Source organism: Pezoporus wallicus, unplaced genomic scaffold, assembly GCF_028554395.1.
Source record: "Pezoporus wallicus isolate ANWC-B61680 ecotype Strahan unplaced genomic scaffold, APGP_CSIRO_Pwel_v1 contig_6484, whole genome shotgun sequence".
Taxonomy (NCBI): Eukaryota; Metazoa; Chordata; class Aves; order Psittaciformes; family Psittacidae; genus Pezoporus; species Pezoporus wallicus.
Window position 1 is genome coordinate 2,231,149 of NW_026638903.1, and position 18,427 is coordinate 2,249,575.

General features: G+C 42.1%; 1 protein-coding gene across 2 annotated transcripts; it reads left to right on the forward strand.

The window, feature by feature from the left end:
* Nucleotides 1-360: 360 nt before the first annotated feature.
* Nucleotides 361-17,986, forward strand: CCDC80 (coiled-coil domain containing 80). 2 transcript variants are annotated; one of them, XM_057413085.1, is made up of 8 exons: nucleotides 361-496; nucleotides 864-2,767; nucleotides 6,211-6,367; nucleotides 10,132-10,268; nucleotides 10,912-11,060; nucleotides 14,355-14,458; nucleotides 16,026-16,106; nucleotides 17,509-17,986. In XM_057413085.1, exons 2-8 carry the CDS (start codon nucleotides 875-877, stop codon nucleotides 17,853-17,855), a joined length of 2,868 nt encoding a protein of 955 aa, XP_057269068.1. In that variant the 5' UTR covers nucleotides 361-496; nucleotides 864-874; the 3' UTR covers nucleotides 17,856-17,986. The 2 variants fall into 2 exon arrangements, with proteins under 2 accessions (XP_057269068.1, XP_057269069.1); XM_057413086.1 differs by having other exon boundaries at nucleotides 413-496; nucleotides 867-2,767.
* Nucleotides 17,987-18,427: the final 441 nt, after the last annotated feature.

Below are 18,427 nucleotides of genomic sequence, written 5' to 3' on the forward strand. Positions count from 1 at the left end.
GAAGCGTGGAGAAAGGGGAAAGGGAAGCATTCTCTTTTTTTTTTCAGCATCACATTCCTCTGTTTTTCTTCAGCCTGGAAAATATATTAATGCTGGTGATTTCCTCTCTGGAAACAAAGGAGCTAAACGAGACTGAGGAAACAAGGAGTGGGAAGGAGGCTTGGGAAGTTTAAAAGAGAGAGACTCGGAGCACCCAGGAGTTACCGTTTCTTAATGAAATCCCTGCCTGTGCGGGTAACCAGTACAGCAAAAAGCCAGACTTGCAGGTAAATGGAGAAGCAAAGATCCCAAAGGAAATTTCCGCTAACCTCATCCCACTTCTCAAGAAGGTGAAGAAAAAAGGAAGTTATAAGATACACGGGGGAGACGGGCAGGCTCTGGGACCTGTTGGGCTGCGTAAAGATAAATCACAGCAGCAAAGCTGTATGGCACTGGTCTCCTTTTAAAGGAGAAAGACGTGAAACCTCGTCCCTGGAAGGGGAACTTCCCTGAGAGTGTAAGTCTCAAGTCAAATTCTTGGCTTTCTGCTCTATGTACCGGACCCTTTCTCTGTGCATGTTTGCATGAGTGTTGTGTGAAAGTGTGAGAGAGACAGAGAGAAGGATGCAGATCACAGTGTCCTTTTGGATAGACAGAGTCATGTTACAGACAGATGATCTCATTTTTGCATAAAACAATCCATTTTGTGCATTTCCAAAAATAACTCTAAACTGTACAGAGCCACCAAGGCAGGACTGAGGTGTAATCAGCACTTTTAAATCACAAAATCTCGCTAGCCTATATTTTGCTTTTTTCACCACTTGTGCAAGATGTCATCATACTGTTAACATCTAACTTTTTCTCTTTCTCCTCCTCCCCTCAAGCAGATTGCACAATGAACTGGAGGCCAGCTCTCAGCTTAGCCCTGCTGTGGGCAGCATGGCTAGTGTGCAGCTCCGAGAGGACAGAGAGGCTAGCGGAGGGAGGGAGCCATGGAGTTAGGAAAGTGCCCCTGGCTTACAAGGCTCCAAGCAGCCTCCTGAAAAGGTCTGGAGCACCCCTGAGGGATTCAAGTGCGAATCCCCGACACCCTGTCACCAAGAGGGATTCTTCAGGACCTCCAAACCCACCTGCCAATCTCCTGCAAGGGGAAGCACATTCCCAGGTCAGGGCCATGGGGACCAGAACGAGATGGGTACAGAGACTCACAGCTGCAGCCAAATACTCCAAGTCTGGGATGATTAAGGATGAAGGGATATCCTCTGCCTCACAGTCACGGGTGGCACGCTTCCCTTCAGGGTCAAGTTCCCCCAACATCCTGGCCAGCTTTGCTGGGAAAAATCGGGTGTGGGTCATTTCTGCTCCCCATGCCTCTGAGGGCTACTACCGGCTCATGATGAGCCTGCTGAAAAACGATGTTTACTGTGAACTAGCCGAGAGGCACATCCAGCAGATTGTGTTGTTCCATGAAGAAGGGGAAGAAGGGGGAAAAGTCAGAAGGATAACCAATGAAGGAAAAATCCTGGAGCAGCCACTAGATCCTGCCCTCATCCCTAAGCTCATGAGCTTTCTGAAACTGGAGAAGGGGAAATTTGGCATGGTGCTGTTGAAGAAAACTCTGCAGGTGGAGGAAAGGTACCCTTATCCAGTCAGGTTAGAGGCCATGTATGAAGTCATTGATCAGAGCCCCATCAGAAAAATTGAGAAGATGAGGCAGAAAGGCTTCGTCCAGACTTGCAAAGCAGCAGGGGTAGAGGGACAAGTGGTTGAGGAAAGCAACAGTGGGGGCAGCACCCAGCCTACGCCTGGTGGTGGACATGTCCAGGTGTCAGCAAGGAAGGAGGAGCCAAGGAAGAGCAATAATCAGCCAACAAGGACCAAAATGGTGAGGAAACCAATGACAACCATAGTGGCCACTCCTCTGCCTACAGTAAGAACCACGACCCTCCCTCCCACCACCACAACTACCCGTGCCATCACCCGCGCGGTGACAACAGCAAGCCGGTCTACAACAACTACACCCCTCCCCACAACACAGAGGACCTGGACCACAAAGTCACATTCCACCACAGAGTACCACAGGCTTCCAGTAGCGCTAGATACCACCACACCTCAAGTCACAGCCTCTGAGGATTTCTACCCTCCTGTGTGGAAGGCAAACCGCAGGGACCGGCAGCGTGGCCACCTGGAGAAGCACCCGGCAGCCACACGGAAACCAAGCAAAGCTGCCCGCTATGACAGTTCCACTGAAGTCCCAACAGCTCCCTCAGTGCACTACACAAAGGCAAACGTGGGTAGATTTAAAGATAATCGAACTGACAGAAAGGACTATAACCACAGGGACCTGAATGTTACACCAGGGCAACACAAACCAACTAAGACTAAACCACCAAAAAAGAAGGCCCAAGAAAAGATATTGAACAATGAATATGAAGATAAATATGACCCAAGCAAGCCTTCTAGTTCCCATTTAGAAGAAGAGTTTACAGCAGGAAATATTCCCCCAAAGAAAGGAAAACAATCAAAGAAGCATGAGCGAATGGATAAACCTGAGAAGAAGAGGAAGAAGGACAGACCTGACAAGCTGCAGAAGAGTGATAAGCAGTCTAAGAAGGACAAAGCTGAGAAAAAGAGCAAGCAGGACAAAGACCGTAGCAAGAAGAACAAGAAGGGGAGCAGGACTGAGAATGAGGATTTCCCCAAGCCCAACAAGAAGCCTTTCCTACAGCCTCCCAGGAAATCAGTGACTGACCTCCTGGAATATTTTGAAGGCAAAAGGCGGCTCATTGTAAGTAACTAGTTCATCTGAATCTTATTACCTAAATGAAATCATATCTCCCTCCTAGCAAGGATATGGGGAACAGAACACTTATAGTGGTTTTGTATTCTTCTGGATTTGTGCTTTCATTTAGAAGGTAAAATTTCTAGACAAACAATTATTTCCAACAGGGAATGTTTTGCAGTCTCATGTTGGAAATCCTACATGCTGTATGAACTTCAGTCAATCAGGAATTTGGATAAAACCTCTTCCCAGTCACTTCCACGAGCAACCACATAGCCATCAGATTGTTTGGTTTCCAGTGGATATGTACATCTCAGATCTGTATAGTTATGATTGATAAAACAAGGGCCCAGTGTGGATTACATCCATTCTTTGCTTTGGGTTACTTACCAATGTTACCACATTTTGACAGTCCACATGTCCTGTCAGCTGGCATACCTGTTTTATATTGGTGCTGGTGTCCTAAAACTGGAAGCAAGCCAGATGGCTTGGCAGTACTAGAGCATGTCTGACCGAGGATATGCACGAAAGCATATGATGAGATGCCCTGAGGTAGGATTGTTTTATCTGCCGTTCTTCCTGATGGGAACTTGGCATTCAAATCTCCTAGACATCTTCAGAGATCCTTTGCAAACTTCATTTTGGTTTGGTTTTTTCTCCTGCTGTTTTTATTAACTGTAACACTACGGTACGTTTTCAAGTCTGAGAAACTCTGCATGGTCTGGAGTTATTTGTCCCAGGGTTTAATAGTGTTATATGTTTTTCCAACAATTTACCTAAAACACCACTTCACCTGGGACAGGAAACCGCTTTAACTGATGTACCAATGTTTCTTCTGGCAGATGGCACATACCCTGAAAGGTACACTTTGAAGAACAGTTTTTTAAAAATATTATTGTGGGAGCTGGTTTCTTGCAATAATTCCACTGCCAGCTGGCCTGTTTCATAATTATTGTCCAACAGTTAGTGTCACAAATGTAGCTTTTACTTTTCATGCCCATATTCCAACGCAAATAGCTAAGATTTCAACTACTGGGATTTAATTAATCATTCTGATGGTGATTCACAGTCCTAAGCAAAGGGCAACTTTCTTCTCCCCATCCCCACTCTTTCAGCTGTAGGGGATGTGCAGAGCTAGCAGTCATGTTGGAGAAGAGTAATCTCATTAAATTTTGCACATAATACCTGTAAGTTACTTGTTGACTAATACTTAGCCAAATCAAAAGCTCAGAGAGAGAAACTGCGCAGAAGTTTGGGATCTTTGAAATGTGGTCACATATCTCAACATTGTGGTTTCCAAGAATATGTGTAGCATCAGGACAAATAAAAACAAATTTCAAAAAGGAGCCAAAAGAGGAGCTCACAGATGTCAGGCTGCTAATTCACTGCTGCAGCACAGTCCTGGCAACTTAAAGGACAGTCTGAAATTCGAACCTTCTGGTATTAGGCTACCTCTCACCTGGATCTCCAAGAAAAGAATTGCACAATCACAGGTTGTCAGACCAAAACTCACTGAAGACAAATGATTATGCTATGCTGCACTTCATTTTTCCAGTATCTAATACCATCCTCAGCCTTCTTGCTCTAAGTTTCTTGAAGAGTAAGTTTTAGTCAGTTATTGGTGAAAGCAGTGACCTCTACTATTGCTTCACCACACACAGCACATGTGGAAAACAACTTCTCAAGCTTCTTTGAATACACACACATGCCTGTTTTAATCCCTTCCTATCAAAATGTTCAGTTCACATAAGGTCACTCCTTTTAGCTAGATGAACTCTTGTCATTCATGAGTCTTCAAACTCCCTCTCTAGAGAGTAAGCCCACATTGCTGCAGAAGTGGCTCCACCTGAATTATTCCCCATTGCTTTGCTTGTCTTTCAGACACTTCTTTAACAGACTGGCGCCCAAGGGCATTGTTTCAGTCCTCTCCCAAAATTCTTTTGAGAGGGATGTGGGTTTTTAAGTCCTACACGTCATTAAGGATTTCAGAGTGCAGATTTCAGTGTGAATTCCAAACATCCAGAATTTTGAAGGCTATTCTGGGTCAAGTTCAATTAATGACAAATACAGGACCCAGCTACAGAAACTGAAAAAAATGTTTGTGTTTTGAGTCCTGGAGCCCCACCTCTCTACAGTGGGGCTTTCACTGTGGTCTTGCTAGTGTTAAGAAGTCTTGGCTTAATGAATTTGGGCTCTTGGTTTACTTCTCTGTGGTGATGAAATGCTGACTGACAGTTTATATATGACTCTATTTATACCCACGTGCATATATATGCACATTCACATATACACATGTGCATGCAAATACAAATAGAGACAGTGTATATACTGCCTGTTTTGAAACAGTCCTGGCACATGGTTTGATTTGAAGTTTGCTTTGCCTTTTAAATATTCCCTACTTTGTTCTACAAGGTTTGATGTAGATCAGATTCAGACTTGACCGTGTGTTCCTGCTTATGGCATCTAAAACTAGGGAGGACAAAACAAAACAGTGGTCTGGTTTTGATCTCAGTCCTCAAATCCTTCTCATGATCCTTTTGTCATTTGAAACATTTCTATGCAATTTAAAAGCAACATGTTACATGCTATAGCCCAGAAATCAAATCCTCTTTGTGTCTGACTTTAATTCACCTTCATGTCCCGATGCTGTAGTCATGCCAGGGGGTCTTTGCATAAATGAGAGTGAGATCTTATAAGCCCAGAAATGCCTCTTACATTTCAGTACATTGATGAACTGGATTTTAAAGGACTATATCATAAAAACTACCCTTCAGGCCCTACAGACTTTAAGAAGGCAGCTACAAAAGGATTAAACCAGTTACAGAATAAAGCATAGGTTTGCAATTGAAGGATTCTGGTGATTATTTACGACCTTAAATCACAAAATTTGGATTTGGATTCCAACTCCCTTTGTGTTTGGGGAATCACTGGCAGTTGCTTGATTGTAGTTCACTGCTGCCAGTTAGGATGATTACATTGCTCGAGCGGAGGCATTCCTCTCCACCTCCTGCTGGATACTGCTGCAGCTGCCATGTTCCCAGTGCTCCCACCGTCAGTGAGCAGGGGCGATCCTAGATTCACGGAACCACTGAAAAGGCTGTGAGGGAAACCTGGCGTGATTGGCAGGGCAAGGGGTAACATGAGAGGACAAGGGTTTCCGTAAAATTCAGTGCCATTCTTCTGCCAGTACTGTAGAGAGGCATGGGAGGAGTTAGTGCCACCAGCTGGCCATGCTTCCTAAAGCCTTCCTGTGGCTGGTTGAAGACCTTTGGGTCAGTCAGGCCTAAATGTACACTCCAGATGCAAATAAATAAAATAAGGCTACAAAGCTGTCAACAGAGCTATGGTAAAGCCCGGTTTGCAGATAGCGACTAGTTCTCCCTCAGTAAAATAATCATCTGCTTCATTCCTTACACTAAACAAGCTCTTTTGTCTCTGCCACCAACCAGCTGATCACTACACCCAAGGCGGACAATACCATGTATGTACAGCAGCGAGATGAGTATCTGGAGAGCTTCTGCAAGATGGCAACAAGGAAGATTTCAGTCATCACAATCTTTGGCACCATGAACAACAGCAGCATGAAAATTGACCACTTCCAGCTAGGTTCTTTTGTTTTTTAATAATTTCTTTCCGTCTTGTGGGCACAATACAGACAGCAAAGGGAGAAATCTCCCCAGCTTGGGTCAAGATCTAAGCAACATTATTTGCTGGGGTTCCGTTGTACTTTCACACCTATTCCTTCTCCTTCCATGCTAGCTACCTCCCTTTTGTATTTACATAAGTGTCTCTGGTATTTTCCGTTAGGCTTCCCAGTGATGTAACTTGAGCACCTTTAGCTTTCTTTGTGGGAATTGTTAAAGCCAGTAAAACAGTGAAAAGGCAGAAAAACATGATGAGGGCATGGGACAAAAAGAAGAAATTAGGCTCAGGTCTACCAATATGTTGAATACCATCGTCACTATCTAACTAAATGGCTACCCTTTTATGATGCCCCCCCCCGTCCTTGCTTTCACAAGACATCAGCCATGGATGGCTAGATACTGGCTAGCACAATTCAAAGAAACTCGCTGTTGTCATGAAGGAGAGGAGACTGGGGGCAGGAAATGCTGCAGGGAACTGTTTAAGATTATATTCAAAACTTGGCCCAAATTAATTCTGGTTTGAAGTTCAATATCATTATCTCCCCACCCTGCCATATAACATTGTCTCTTGCTTTTGCACTCCTCATGAGATCATGGTAAAACTTCAGTTTTCAGGGGCATGCACTGGCTAAACCCAGTTCAAAGAGAAGCATGCCAGTTAGTACCCTTGCTGTGAGTTCCCTTCCTTCCCAGGATCAGCTTTCCTAGGCTTAAGAGCTAATTTTGCTATGTCCACAAAGTGAGCATTCTCCTCCACAGCAAGGGGAGGTCCAGGTGCATTTTCCCCTTTGTACTGGTATATAGATATTAATCTAGAAGATTTCAACCATAGCTTTTAGGTAGGGACAACCTTACACATGTGCACCAGCGTACCTGATGTTACAAAGTTTACCATTTAAAGTCCTACTGCCTCTCTTTACCCATAAACCTAGATACCCATCAATGTGACTGCTTATTGCTGGCTATTTTAAAGAGGTTCATGTAATTGAAGCCAGAAGTTTTGGACTATAGATCAGACTATGCAGGATTTGCAAAGCAGCTCATTCAGCCATATTTAGTATCACCTTTTTACATACAGAATTCCCATACTGGGCATCTACCTCTCTTAGGCAGCCTTGAAACAACTGGCGTCAATGTCCAGGTCCAGGGAAGCGCCCATCTAAGCCAGTGAGAACCTTTTCTTTCATAACAGTAGGATTTGGGCAGACTTCAGTCCCAGTCCAGCAAACCACTTACACTTAGGTGTCTCTTGAATCAGGTAAACAATGTCATTGCTGTCTGCATCTAAAAGGTTAACACTACCATGAATACTTCATGGGATGAAGGCATAGAAATAGCATAATAGTTGCTACTTTTGCTTATAAGTCCATCTTTCCTCTGGAAGTTCACCTGGTTTTACCAGTCCCTGGGAAGAGATGTGCTCTGGAACAGAAAGCTCAGGACCATACCAGCTCCAGGGTATTTCAGGTCTGGCATACAACAGGCCAGAAAATCCCAGATTTATGTCTGGCTTCCAGCCTCACCTCTACTACACTCAGAGGGAGAGCACCTAGCGGAGATCAGGAGTCTTGTGTCCCTGAATGACAGCGAGTCACAAATCCTGCCAGACCGTGCACCTTGTTGACAAATCTGCAGTGGCACAGGATTTTCCACTTCAAGCCAAGGTTATTCAAGGTCACTTTTTGTGTACCAAGATCCATCTGCCTGTCAGTGAACTGTTTAGGATTATATTTAGCTCCAATCTGGCTCATAAGCAGACATTCAGTGACATAGACCATACTCTTTCAGCCTGTTCCAAATTTAATCTACACCCAAACTTTTCCCAAACCACACAACTGTATATAACAACTGAATTCTCACAGGAGAAATTAACTTTTTGAAGAAAAGCAGGAGACTTAGAAGAGTACAAGTTAAACCTTACATGAAGTTCACCTTACCTTTTTCAACAAAAAGCCAAATTCTGAGCTTTTAGAAAAGTTTAATATAAACATCTTTCTATTTACACACACATACACACACACACACACCCTTCTCCTCTACCCTTCCTGCTTGCACAACCTTTTCATGGCTCAATCTCCTTCAGCACCAGAGGCATCAAAAGCTCCTAAAAAGCAATTTGTTCACAGTATTTATGCTGTGAGAAGCCTGAGCACCCTTCATGATGAGGTCTACTTGTAGTGATGCATCTTTGGACTAAAATACATGACAACAATAGAAAAGTCCACAATTTCAAACACATTTAGAAGCAGTAAATAAAAGAGAGCTCATTAACACTGTTCAGCTAAGATTAGCTCATACTGAAAGCAAAGAACATTTCCCAGTTTCATATTGTAATGACACGAAAACTGAGTGTCACTGCAGAGGGCTTCACTTCACCCCAGGTTAGCCATGTGGTCTTTTCCCCAGCTCATGGGAACAGGGCTTTAGTCAGCTAAACACCAGCCCCAGGCTACACACTTTACAATCAAAGCCAATACCTAATCCATCAGGCCACTGTACTGCTACAACAAACTGATGAACTTCTTTTTAGCCTTATCTGAATTATTTCTAAGGAGTAGCTCATCTTCCCAGCCTGTCTAGCTGCTAAAGAAGTATAAAGAAAAGTCTCTGTCACTCTTTCAGTGACCTGTCTAGAAAAAACAAAGAGAGTGAGGACTTTGCGGGTAGCAGCAGACAGTCTTGATTCCCACTGTTCTTCATGCTGATCATTATGCTCCTTCTTTATGAAGTGGAGGTCAGGGACAAGTAGTGAATTGAAAAGAGGCAATTAGATTAACTTATTAACTTATTATTCCCTAGAAATAATTTCCAAGTTTGAAAGGCAGGCCAGCATTTGTGGCTTTCTTCTCTCCCATGACACATTTTTCAGGACTTGGACATGATGCGTACCTCAGTACCTCTACAGGCTTGTCTTATACAGGCTTCAAGTCTCTGTCTCCAGAGGTCTTTTAGGTCTTTTTTTCCTCGGGTATTTCTGAATGTTTTCTTAGCGTAGAGCAGTAAGTACATACAAGTCACTCTCAAAAGTAAGTTTTTTCCTGTCAGGGTGCTAGAATAGGCAACGAACACCAGCAGGCTGATGTAGGAGAAGGAGTGCCACAGCAAGGTATACAGAGAAAGCTGAAGAGCTAGGACTGTAGTATTCAAGACACATTAAACAGTTTCTTGTTTCTTGCAGTTACTAAACCTCCCATGTAAGTTTTTAAGACTGGCCAGGTTAGCTCTAGTATCCTGGCCAACCTAAGCTGTTCTAGCTATATTTTATTTGCCCAAATTCTCTATGCTGTTTCATTTGGATATGGTGCTTTCCAGCCCCTATCCTACATTGTTCCTATTTTCTGTTCCAGAAATGGTTGCATTTCAGGAGCTGGTGAAATGATTAGTACATGCATATACATGCATAAGAATATTGAAAACAAACAAACAAGGAAATCTAAAATATCTTTCCAGGAAAGAGCAGGCAACCTAGATCTTCTAAAATCAAGTAGAAACGCTGAATACTGATGTGCACATGCCCCAGGACAGACTGTTTCAGGAAATACTGGGACTGAAAACTGAACACTTAAAAGCCGTAGCACCATATTGCTGTTTTTTTAATATCTTGCCTGTGCAGCTGGAAGAAGGCTTTTGGGAAATGAATTTTCCCCTTTCGTTCAAGGTGAAATTAAAGGCAGAGTGCTGTGTGATTCCATGATTACTTTCATTTCTCCTTTGTCTCACATTAAGATAATGAAAAGCCCATGAAAGTGATAGAGGATGAAGATCTTGTGGACCAGCAGCTCATCAGTGAGTTGAGGAAAGAGTATGGGATGACCTACAATGACTTCTTCATGGTGCTGACAGACACTGATATGAAGGTCAAGGTGAGGTTTTTAACTCTTTGGAAGAAAAGGCATTAGAAATACAGGAAAAAAAAGTGAAAAAAAAAGTAGGAAATTATACACTACAGGATTGCATGTGGGGGCACATAAGTGACTGATGCAGGACTTGGTTATTGCTGGAGGGCAAGAAAAAGGACAGTAAGAGAATTTTTGAGGAATTAGGTAGTTATCTTTGGTTTCTGCAATTAGGGGATTTCAGGAATTGTGGGTTTCTGCTAGCATCTGATCTGACATCATAGGAACAAGAGCTCCCACGGGCAGGGGTTTTATTATAGTACCTGGTATTCTAAAACACAGTTTGACTGCTCATCAGGATGACAGCATATAGCATATGGACAAATGCTCTTGTTAAATGGGCTTACAAAAGAGCATAATGACAATTTGTTGCCTGCAATGGCCTGGCCTTATCACATTGGGAAAATACTGAAAATATGTCATTTCCAAAGAGTACTCTGACTGCAAAACTAATGCTATTTTACATGGCTTCTAATCTGCTTTAGGCCTTGTTACCTGTGTGTAAACAGGAATACTTGGATCTCTATATATACCATGGTGCTGTGATATATGCAGAAAGACTCCCAATATGTGCATCCTTTCATCCATCTGTTCTTTTTTTTTATAACAGCAATATTATGAAGTACCTATAGCAATGAAATCTGTGTTTGATTTGATCGACACCTTCCAGTCACGAATCAAAGACATGGAAAGACAGAAAAAAGAGGGCATTGTCTGCAAAGAAGACAAGAAGCAATCCCTTGAGAGCTTCTTATCCAGGTATTACCTTCTGTTCTTATCTGCTGCTAGTTCTAATGATTATTGTCTTATTGAAAAAATACCCATTCAACTATTTCTGTGATTTTTTAATATAGATTTCTCAGTACTTAGAGTGCTTAGCAAACGTAGAGATGTAGCCATAACCTGAATGCAGTCTTGTATAAAGCACTAGAAGTCAGGATGTATGCTGTGTTTCCTGACTGCACATTCTTTGGACACTGATTTTCTGTACCTCAGTTACCCCATAACGACATGGAGATAATAACACTGATTTGCACTAGAAGAGCAAACAAGGATTAATTCACAGATGTTAGCTCAGTGTTTTAAATGCATGAAACACAGTGTTTATGTGTTTCAATCATCAACCATCACAATCTCATTAATCCCATTCTAATCCTTTCCATGTAGCTCAAATCAGTAATTAATTCTCTGTAACTTCCTTCTTATCCTACTCAAGATAACAGTTGGCCTTTGCCAGTATTAGTAATGCATATTACTAAAGGTCTTGCACAAGTCTTGCAAAATGTTTGAGAGACCTTCTGCAGAAAGACAGTTTTGCTTATGCAATTGCTATATGCTGTTACTGCTCTACCTGCAAGACCTGAATTCCAGGCAATAAACATATCTGGACTGTGGGAATTCAGATCCACAGAAGGCCTGTGCAGCTATAGATCCCTCTATCACAAGATAATTTATGTGAAATTAGGGCTACTCATCACTCTAGGTTTTACTTACTGCATCCTCCTCACCTACTATCAGAATCCATGGGAATACACTGTTAATGTCAAATAGGGATAAATAACTGAGGCAGTGGGGATTACAACTTGAGGAGGAAAAAAGCAACAGGAAAATGAATAGGCTCTTGTTCCTAAACATTTTAAAATTCACTGGCCATTTCAACAGAATAAACCTTTAAATAGATCCACCCAACCCACCTCACCACCTCCTGTTTAGGTCTCAGCAATTCATCCTCAAGACCATCAAGAAGAACCACAGGTTAGGAACAGCTGACCAACACAAGAAAAAGCTTGTATGCTGGAAAGTGTCAGGCCCCAAATCCTTCTTTTCCTGGAATCAGCCCTAGTAATAAGCACACATTAGAAAAAAAGGCAGGAAAAATGCAGAATGTTGCATCTCTAAACACATCTGCAGCTGCACAGAATGCATTTGTCATCTGAGCAAGGAGCATCAGGCTTTAAATACTGGGTGGGCTTCACTAGCCATGTTAACTGGTCAGATTCCCAGCAAGATTCATTCCAACTTTGTCCAAGATTATGTTCCCAGCTGAAAAAGAGTCTTGGCATCATTTCCAGTGCTGCGCATTGCGGAGGTCAGTTACAATAATGCAAATATTGTTCTTAACAAGTCTGGCTGGAGTAAAAGGAGACCATGAGAGCCAGAGGTGGTTTGAGTACTGCTTAAAAGCTACATGTATTGGAAGAAGATCCTTGAGTTTGAGAGGGGGAGTGCCCTCATAACACCAAGACACTGGCTGCACTACTCTCTGGGCTCACAAACAGGAACGGGATGCAAAATAGGTAAAAGAGAAAGAAAGAATGCACACAGAGAAGGGTCTGGCAGATCTGTCAGGACAGAATTGTTGGCCTGCGGCTTGTGATATCAGAAATAAGGCACAAATGTGTACATTAGTGTTGCTGAAATGACAGCTGTGAAAGACCAACTGAATAATTTTTCAGTAAGATGTAGCCCCTGACAAGCACACCAATTACAGGGATTGCCTGGTGCAGGAGGGTGAACAGCTTGAGTGGCTTTCAACCCTTCTCAGCTCTCTGCATCTCTGAAGGAGATACTCAAAAATCCATAAAGTGATTAAGAGTATCTTAAAACAGCTCACATATATGATTCCATCCTGATTTATGCCCTGGAAAAAATATGATCCACTGTTTACATTCTCAGTTATCATTTCATAGAATCACAGAATGGTTTGGGTTGGATAGGACCTTAAAGATCCAACCCCCCTGCCATGGGCAGGGAAATCTTCCACTAGACCAGTAGCCAGGTGCTTTTGCTATACAATATATCACAAGATAATTTTTTCCTTATTTTCAGAATAACAATATGAAATTTCCCCCATTTCCTCATGTCATGCATATGATTCTTAATGCTTCTCACTCCTATGCACATAACTGTATACATACACCTATGTCTCTTTGCTTTTCCTCTGGGGTAAGATTAAAATGTGGGAGCTTTGCTTTTCAAGGATTTACTTTTTTAATTATAAAAATACATGCAGTATCAGTCAGTCAACAAGACAAAAACATCAGCATCTCCCATTCTTTTGGCAGCTTCTGTGATATTGGGCAAGTTCACCATATTTTCTTCTTCTCCCAAATAGAGTAGAATTGACCCTTCGCATTAGCCTTTATTTTGAGATCTTCAATTGGTTCTGCAGAAAGGCAGGTTATTATTGTAACAAAGTAACATCTGCATCCATTTAAAAGATCATTTCCTGATACAAAAATATCCCTGCAGCTTTGCAAATTCCTATAAATCTGATTTATTCAGGTTTAGTGGAGAAGTACTTTTATTCAAAAAAGGAGTTGCTTGGAGAGAATTAAAAACCCCTGTAGTTAGAATTTTGCAAGGTTTCAAATGTCCTTATGTCAGTGACTTTCCTTGAGAGGACAAGGGAAAGCACTCCTTGTGCAAAAGTTTGGTTAGATGGGGTGTTCCATATTAAAGAAATAGCCAAGATTTTTCTTATTGCTCCATGCATACCTCATACGGCCACAGGCTCACACAACCACGCTCTTACAAACAAGCTCAGATTTAAAACCATGTTAGAGGTATTTTGAGCAAGTGTGGTGTAGAAGAAAAAGAGGTCAGTGAGTATTTACACAGAAGTATGTTATGTCTGAAATGAAGATACACCCTAATTCTCAGACAGGCCTTGGACTGCAAAGTAACTGTGCAGTTCCAGCAGGGGTGAATGACGTAAAAGGTCAATGTTTAGTGAGGAATTCTACAGGAATGTTTCTTTCTATTGAATATACACTTCTCAACATTATTGTAACTACTGAAGAGGTCTTTGAGCAAAGATCATAAGCTTTGCAGTGTTTCTTTGGTGAAGCAGCAGATGTTTGAGAGTTGTAAAATCCAAAATAGGCTTTATCCTCTCCCAGTGATGGACAGAACTGGGAAGATCTCCCATACAGCTGTTACTCAGAAGTTGTGACAGGAATGACATACTTCAGCCTACAGAGAACAAAAATGCTGACAGGACTCAGGTCATGTATTATCACTGTACACTGTCACACTCTCTCCTCCTTCCAGGTTCCGATGGAGAAGGAGGCTGGTGGTGATCTCTGCTCCCAGTGATGAGGATTGGGCTTATTCCCAGCAGCTTGCTGCTCTCAGTGGACAAGCCTGCAATTTTGGTGAGTCAAAAGAAATGACACTCTTGCTCCCCAAACCCACATCCTTCCTGGTGATGCAATAGCTTCCTTTGCTCAAGTCTGAATCTAGACAGTCTGAGGAGTCTGACAACCGAATAGCTTGCTGTAGGTACTCCACATCCAAATGGAAAAGACTGTGCTAAGCAGGTAGTACAGCAAACCCCCTGAGAGAGCTAAGACAGCTAAATTGTTCCCAGGAATCATTTGTGCGAGGCAGAAAAGGTTAGCACTCCAAAGCTTCCCTCCAGGCTTGAGCTTCAGGAGCTCAATGACGTTTTCTTTTCCTTAATGCACAAATTAACACGTAAGTACAATGCTTTGGGAAGGTCAGATTCTCTATACCCAGCTCAGAACCAGGTCAGGTTTCAGGGAGATGATGGCCATTAGGTTTTGTTTGTTTTTTTTTTAATCCTTCCTGCCTCATTGCCAAAACCTGTAAAAATATTATCCAACAAGGACACTCCCAGCCCCCTAAGTACTAAAGAGCCAACTACATAGTCAGTGGAGAGAGATGGAGTCTTCCAGGAGGCAATTAAAAGCAAGACTCAGAAACACTCTTCTGCCTTTCCATTAGAAAGCCCAGAGAGACCTACTCCTTAACTTAGGCTTCTGGCAACGCAAATCCCATAGAGGGCATAGACTTGACTCCTGCAACAGAATGAAACAGCGGCTGTTTCAATACATTTCAGTTATGCCTGGAGATCTGCACAGTATCACTGCTTATTCATAACCACCCAGCTTTCATTCAGAGCATCAGCATCATCTCACTTGGTAACTACTGAAGTAAATGGTGACATGGACCACCGCAAAATGCTTCCTGAAGAATGGAATGTAATTAAAACAGTTAATTCTCCTCACCTTTTGTTAGGGACAGCTTGAAGGAGAACCAGCAAGTTCCTAAAGCGTTTGTCCTCAATGGGTGTTATAACTAAGCATCTATCCTCCAAGTTGTAAAAACAGTTACATCAAAGATTTTGTAGATACAGACTCACGTTACACAAACAGTTTCTACAGCCCCCTAAGGCCTTTCTTCAAAGCAGTCCAAGCCTCTGCCCCAAACAAATGAAAGAAGTGAATGCCTGTCATAAGCCATTCCCCACAGTCATTTAGAGTTTAGCTGTGATAGGTTACATTGCCCCTAAATACTTTGTTGCTGTGTAGATGACAAGTAAGAGCTTTGAACAAAACAGTGCAGAAACATTCTGAATTTGGGGAATGGCCTCTACAAATACAACAGCGTGCCTGATGCTTGCATCCCTACCCCTATCTCTGTTCTAGAACCACTACAAATGCTGTCGTCCTTGGGACATTAGCAACAGCTTTCATGCAACTGATAACCATATTTACTTGACACACTAGCTTATCCTCATGTTTGGGACAGGTGATGTGACTGGCAGAGATTTCACATAAATCACTAGCTCTTCCTCCTAGAGGGCTGGCTGAGACTGGGTCCTAACTTAGCATACAGAGACCTGGCTGATTAAACTGAAATCTGCCACAGAGCAGAAAAACCTGGTCTGACCCCAAATCTCCTTCACTTCCTCCACAGGTCTACGCCATATAACTATACTCAAATTGCTAGGACTTGGAGAAGATATTGGGGGTGTCTTAGAGTTGTATCCAATTAACGGTAAGTAACTGTTTCCAGTTTCTTCAGTACTCCCCACGAAGGACATTACATAGAGTTTCTTTGCTGTAATTTCTTTAGAGGGATTGGTATGAATATTTTTTTCTCTTTTGTTTCTTTCAAGAAACAAGACAATACAAAAGCAAACAAAAAGCTTTCTTGGTGTTCCCGTGCTAAACATTATATAACTTATTCAGGACACAAAAGCCCAAATATCATTTCGAAGACATCTCACGTCTTTATCTTCCACCTAAACATACAATCCCAAGTACACTTCTCTGCCTGCCTTGCTGTCAAAGATGAAGAGATGTCTGTGCCTCTTACATGTGCAAGAGTTTGCAGGGCTAATAGAACACCAACTCAGCAGATCCTCTTATATGGGTCCCTCAGTCATCTTCATAGAATGGTTTAGACTGTAAAGGACCTTTCAAAGATGATATAGTTCAACTCTACTGTCATAGATAGTGACATCTTTCACTAGAAGAGGTTGCTCTAAGCCATATCCAACCTGGCCTTGGAACACTTCCAGGGATGGGGCATACACTGCTTCTCTGGGCAACCTGTTCACATGTTGCACCACCCCCAACCTGAAAAACCTCTTCCTTATATCTAAATCTACCCTCTTTCAGTTTAAAACCATTACCCTTTGTCCTGTCTCTATTGGCCCTGGTAAAATCTTTCTCCATTTTTTTTTTTTTACAAGCCCCCTCTAAGTATTCTGTTTGCTCTCTGCAGGCTACTTCAGGTACCTATTCTTAGGAGATCTCACTGTCAGGGTACATTTCAAATGCTACCACTTAAGCCCAACAACTGTCTCCATCAGTGAAAGAACAGTCAGCTGATTTATCCCATCCCCATTCTGACTGCTCTGTAACATGAAAGCGTGCTAATCTTTCTAGCTTGCTGGCCTCCTTCAGAGAGCTTCAACAAGTTTGTAAGACATGTGCCACTTTGTAAAAGTCCTACTGCCAAGACAGCTCTGTGTTTGTTGCCATTAAATGACCCAGCAAATTCATCCTGTAATTCTTCACACTATCACTATTTCTCATGATTTCTTTCACTGAGACTGTTTTTCATATATGCCTTATGCATTATGAGAACCAGTGACACAAACTGCATAGAAGCCAAGGAGGCACATGTGTGATGGGTGACAAAAAGGTGTGCTACACTTCAGCAGCTTCAGCCTACAGAATAAAGACAAGTTTACTAAACCTAATAAAGCTGTTTAAAATACATCTTTAGTTTACACTGAAGCTGTTTCATTTTGGAAGCAGGAAATCCTGAACTTGTAAATGACAAAAACTTTACATTGCCAACTATTGGCCTTCATCCTATCTCATGTTGCTAACAAACATCATCACTGCCTAAACAAAATATCAATGCTGGTTTTGTGATTACTTTCTAGGAAGCTCTACTGTAGACCGAGAAGATATCCCAGCTAATTTGGTGAAAGACATTAGAAATTATTTCCAAATTAGCCCAGAGTATTTCTCCATGCTTCTAGTTGGGAAAGATGGAAACGTCAAATCCTGGTATCCTTCTCCAATGTGGTCTATGGCAATTGTGTATGATCTGATTGATTCCATGCAGCTTCGTCGACAGGAAATGACAATTCAGCAATCGCTTGGCATGCAGTGCCCAGATGATGAGTATGGTGGGTATGGTTACCATAGCTATCACCAGGGATACCAGGAAGGTTACCAAGATGATTACCGTCACCACGGAAGTTACCACCATGGATATCCATACTGAAAAGTGCAACTTAGTCCCTGACTGCCCATGTCTGTTTTCTAATAGTTATTCAAGCAATTGGTGGCCACTTACAGAAAGTCTTCCCAGGCTACCTAGATATCCCTGCCTCGTTCTTCCACTGTTCAATCAAGGGACTTGTTTTCTCAAAAATGCAGAAGCCATTACAGTGAGGCAATTCAAACCAGTAGTATTGAAGCTTTAAACAGTAAATTAAACCTTTAAACAAAGGGCATCAGCAGGTGCTGTCTGTATTAAAACCAAACAAAAACCCACCACAACTCCAGTCCATGGACACTACTGTAGGGCAGAACATGAACTGTCCAACAGATTTTGCAATTCTTTTGTTAGTATTTTTTCTAAGGAGAAAAAAAAAAAAGTGTATTTATTGGGAAGTGAGATTGCATTGTGCTCATGAAGAGAAGCAAAGAATCACACTTCAGGACTTTCCCAGAAAAGGAAAATATAAGACGGAAGCATTTAGCAGGCTCTTTAATAATAGCAATAACAATAATAAAATCCTTTTGAAGTACCTTATCTAAAAAGACAGCATCCCTTCTGTGGTGCATTAGTAT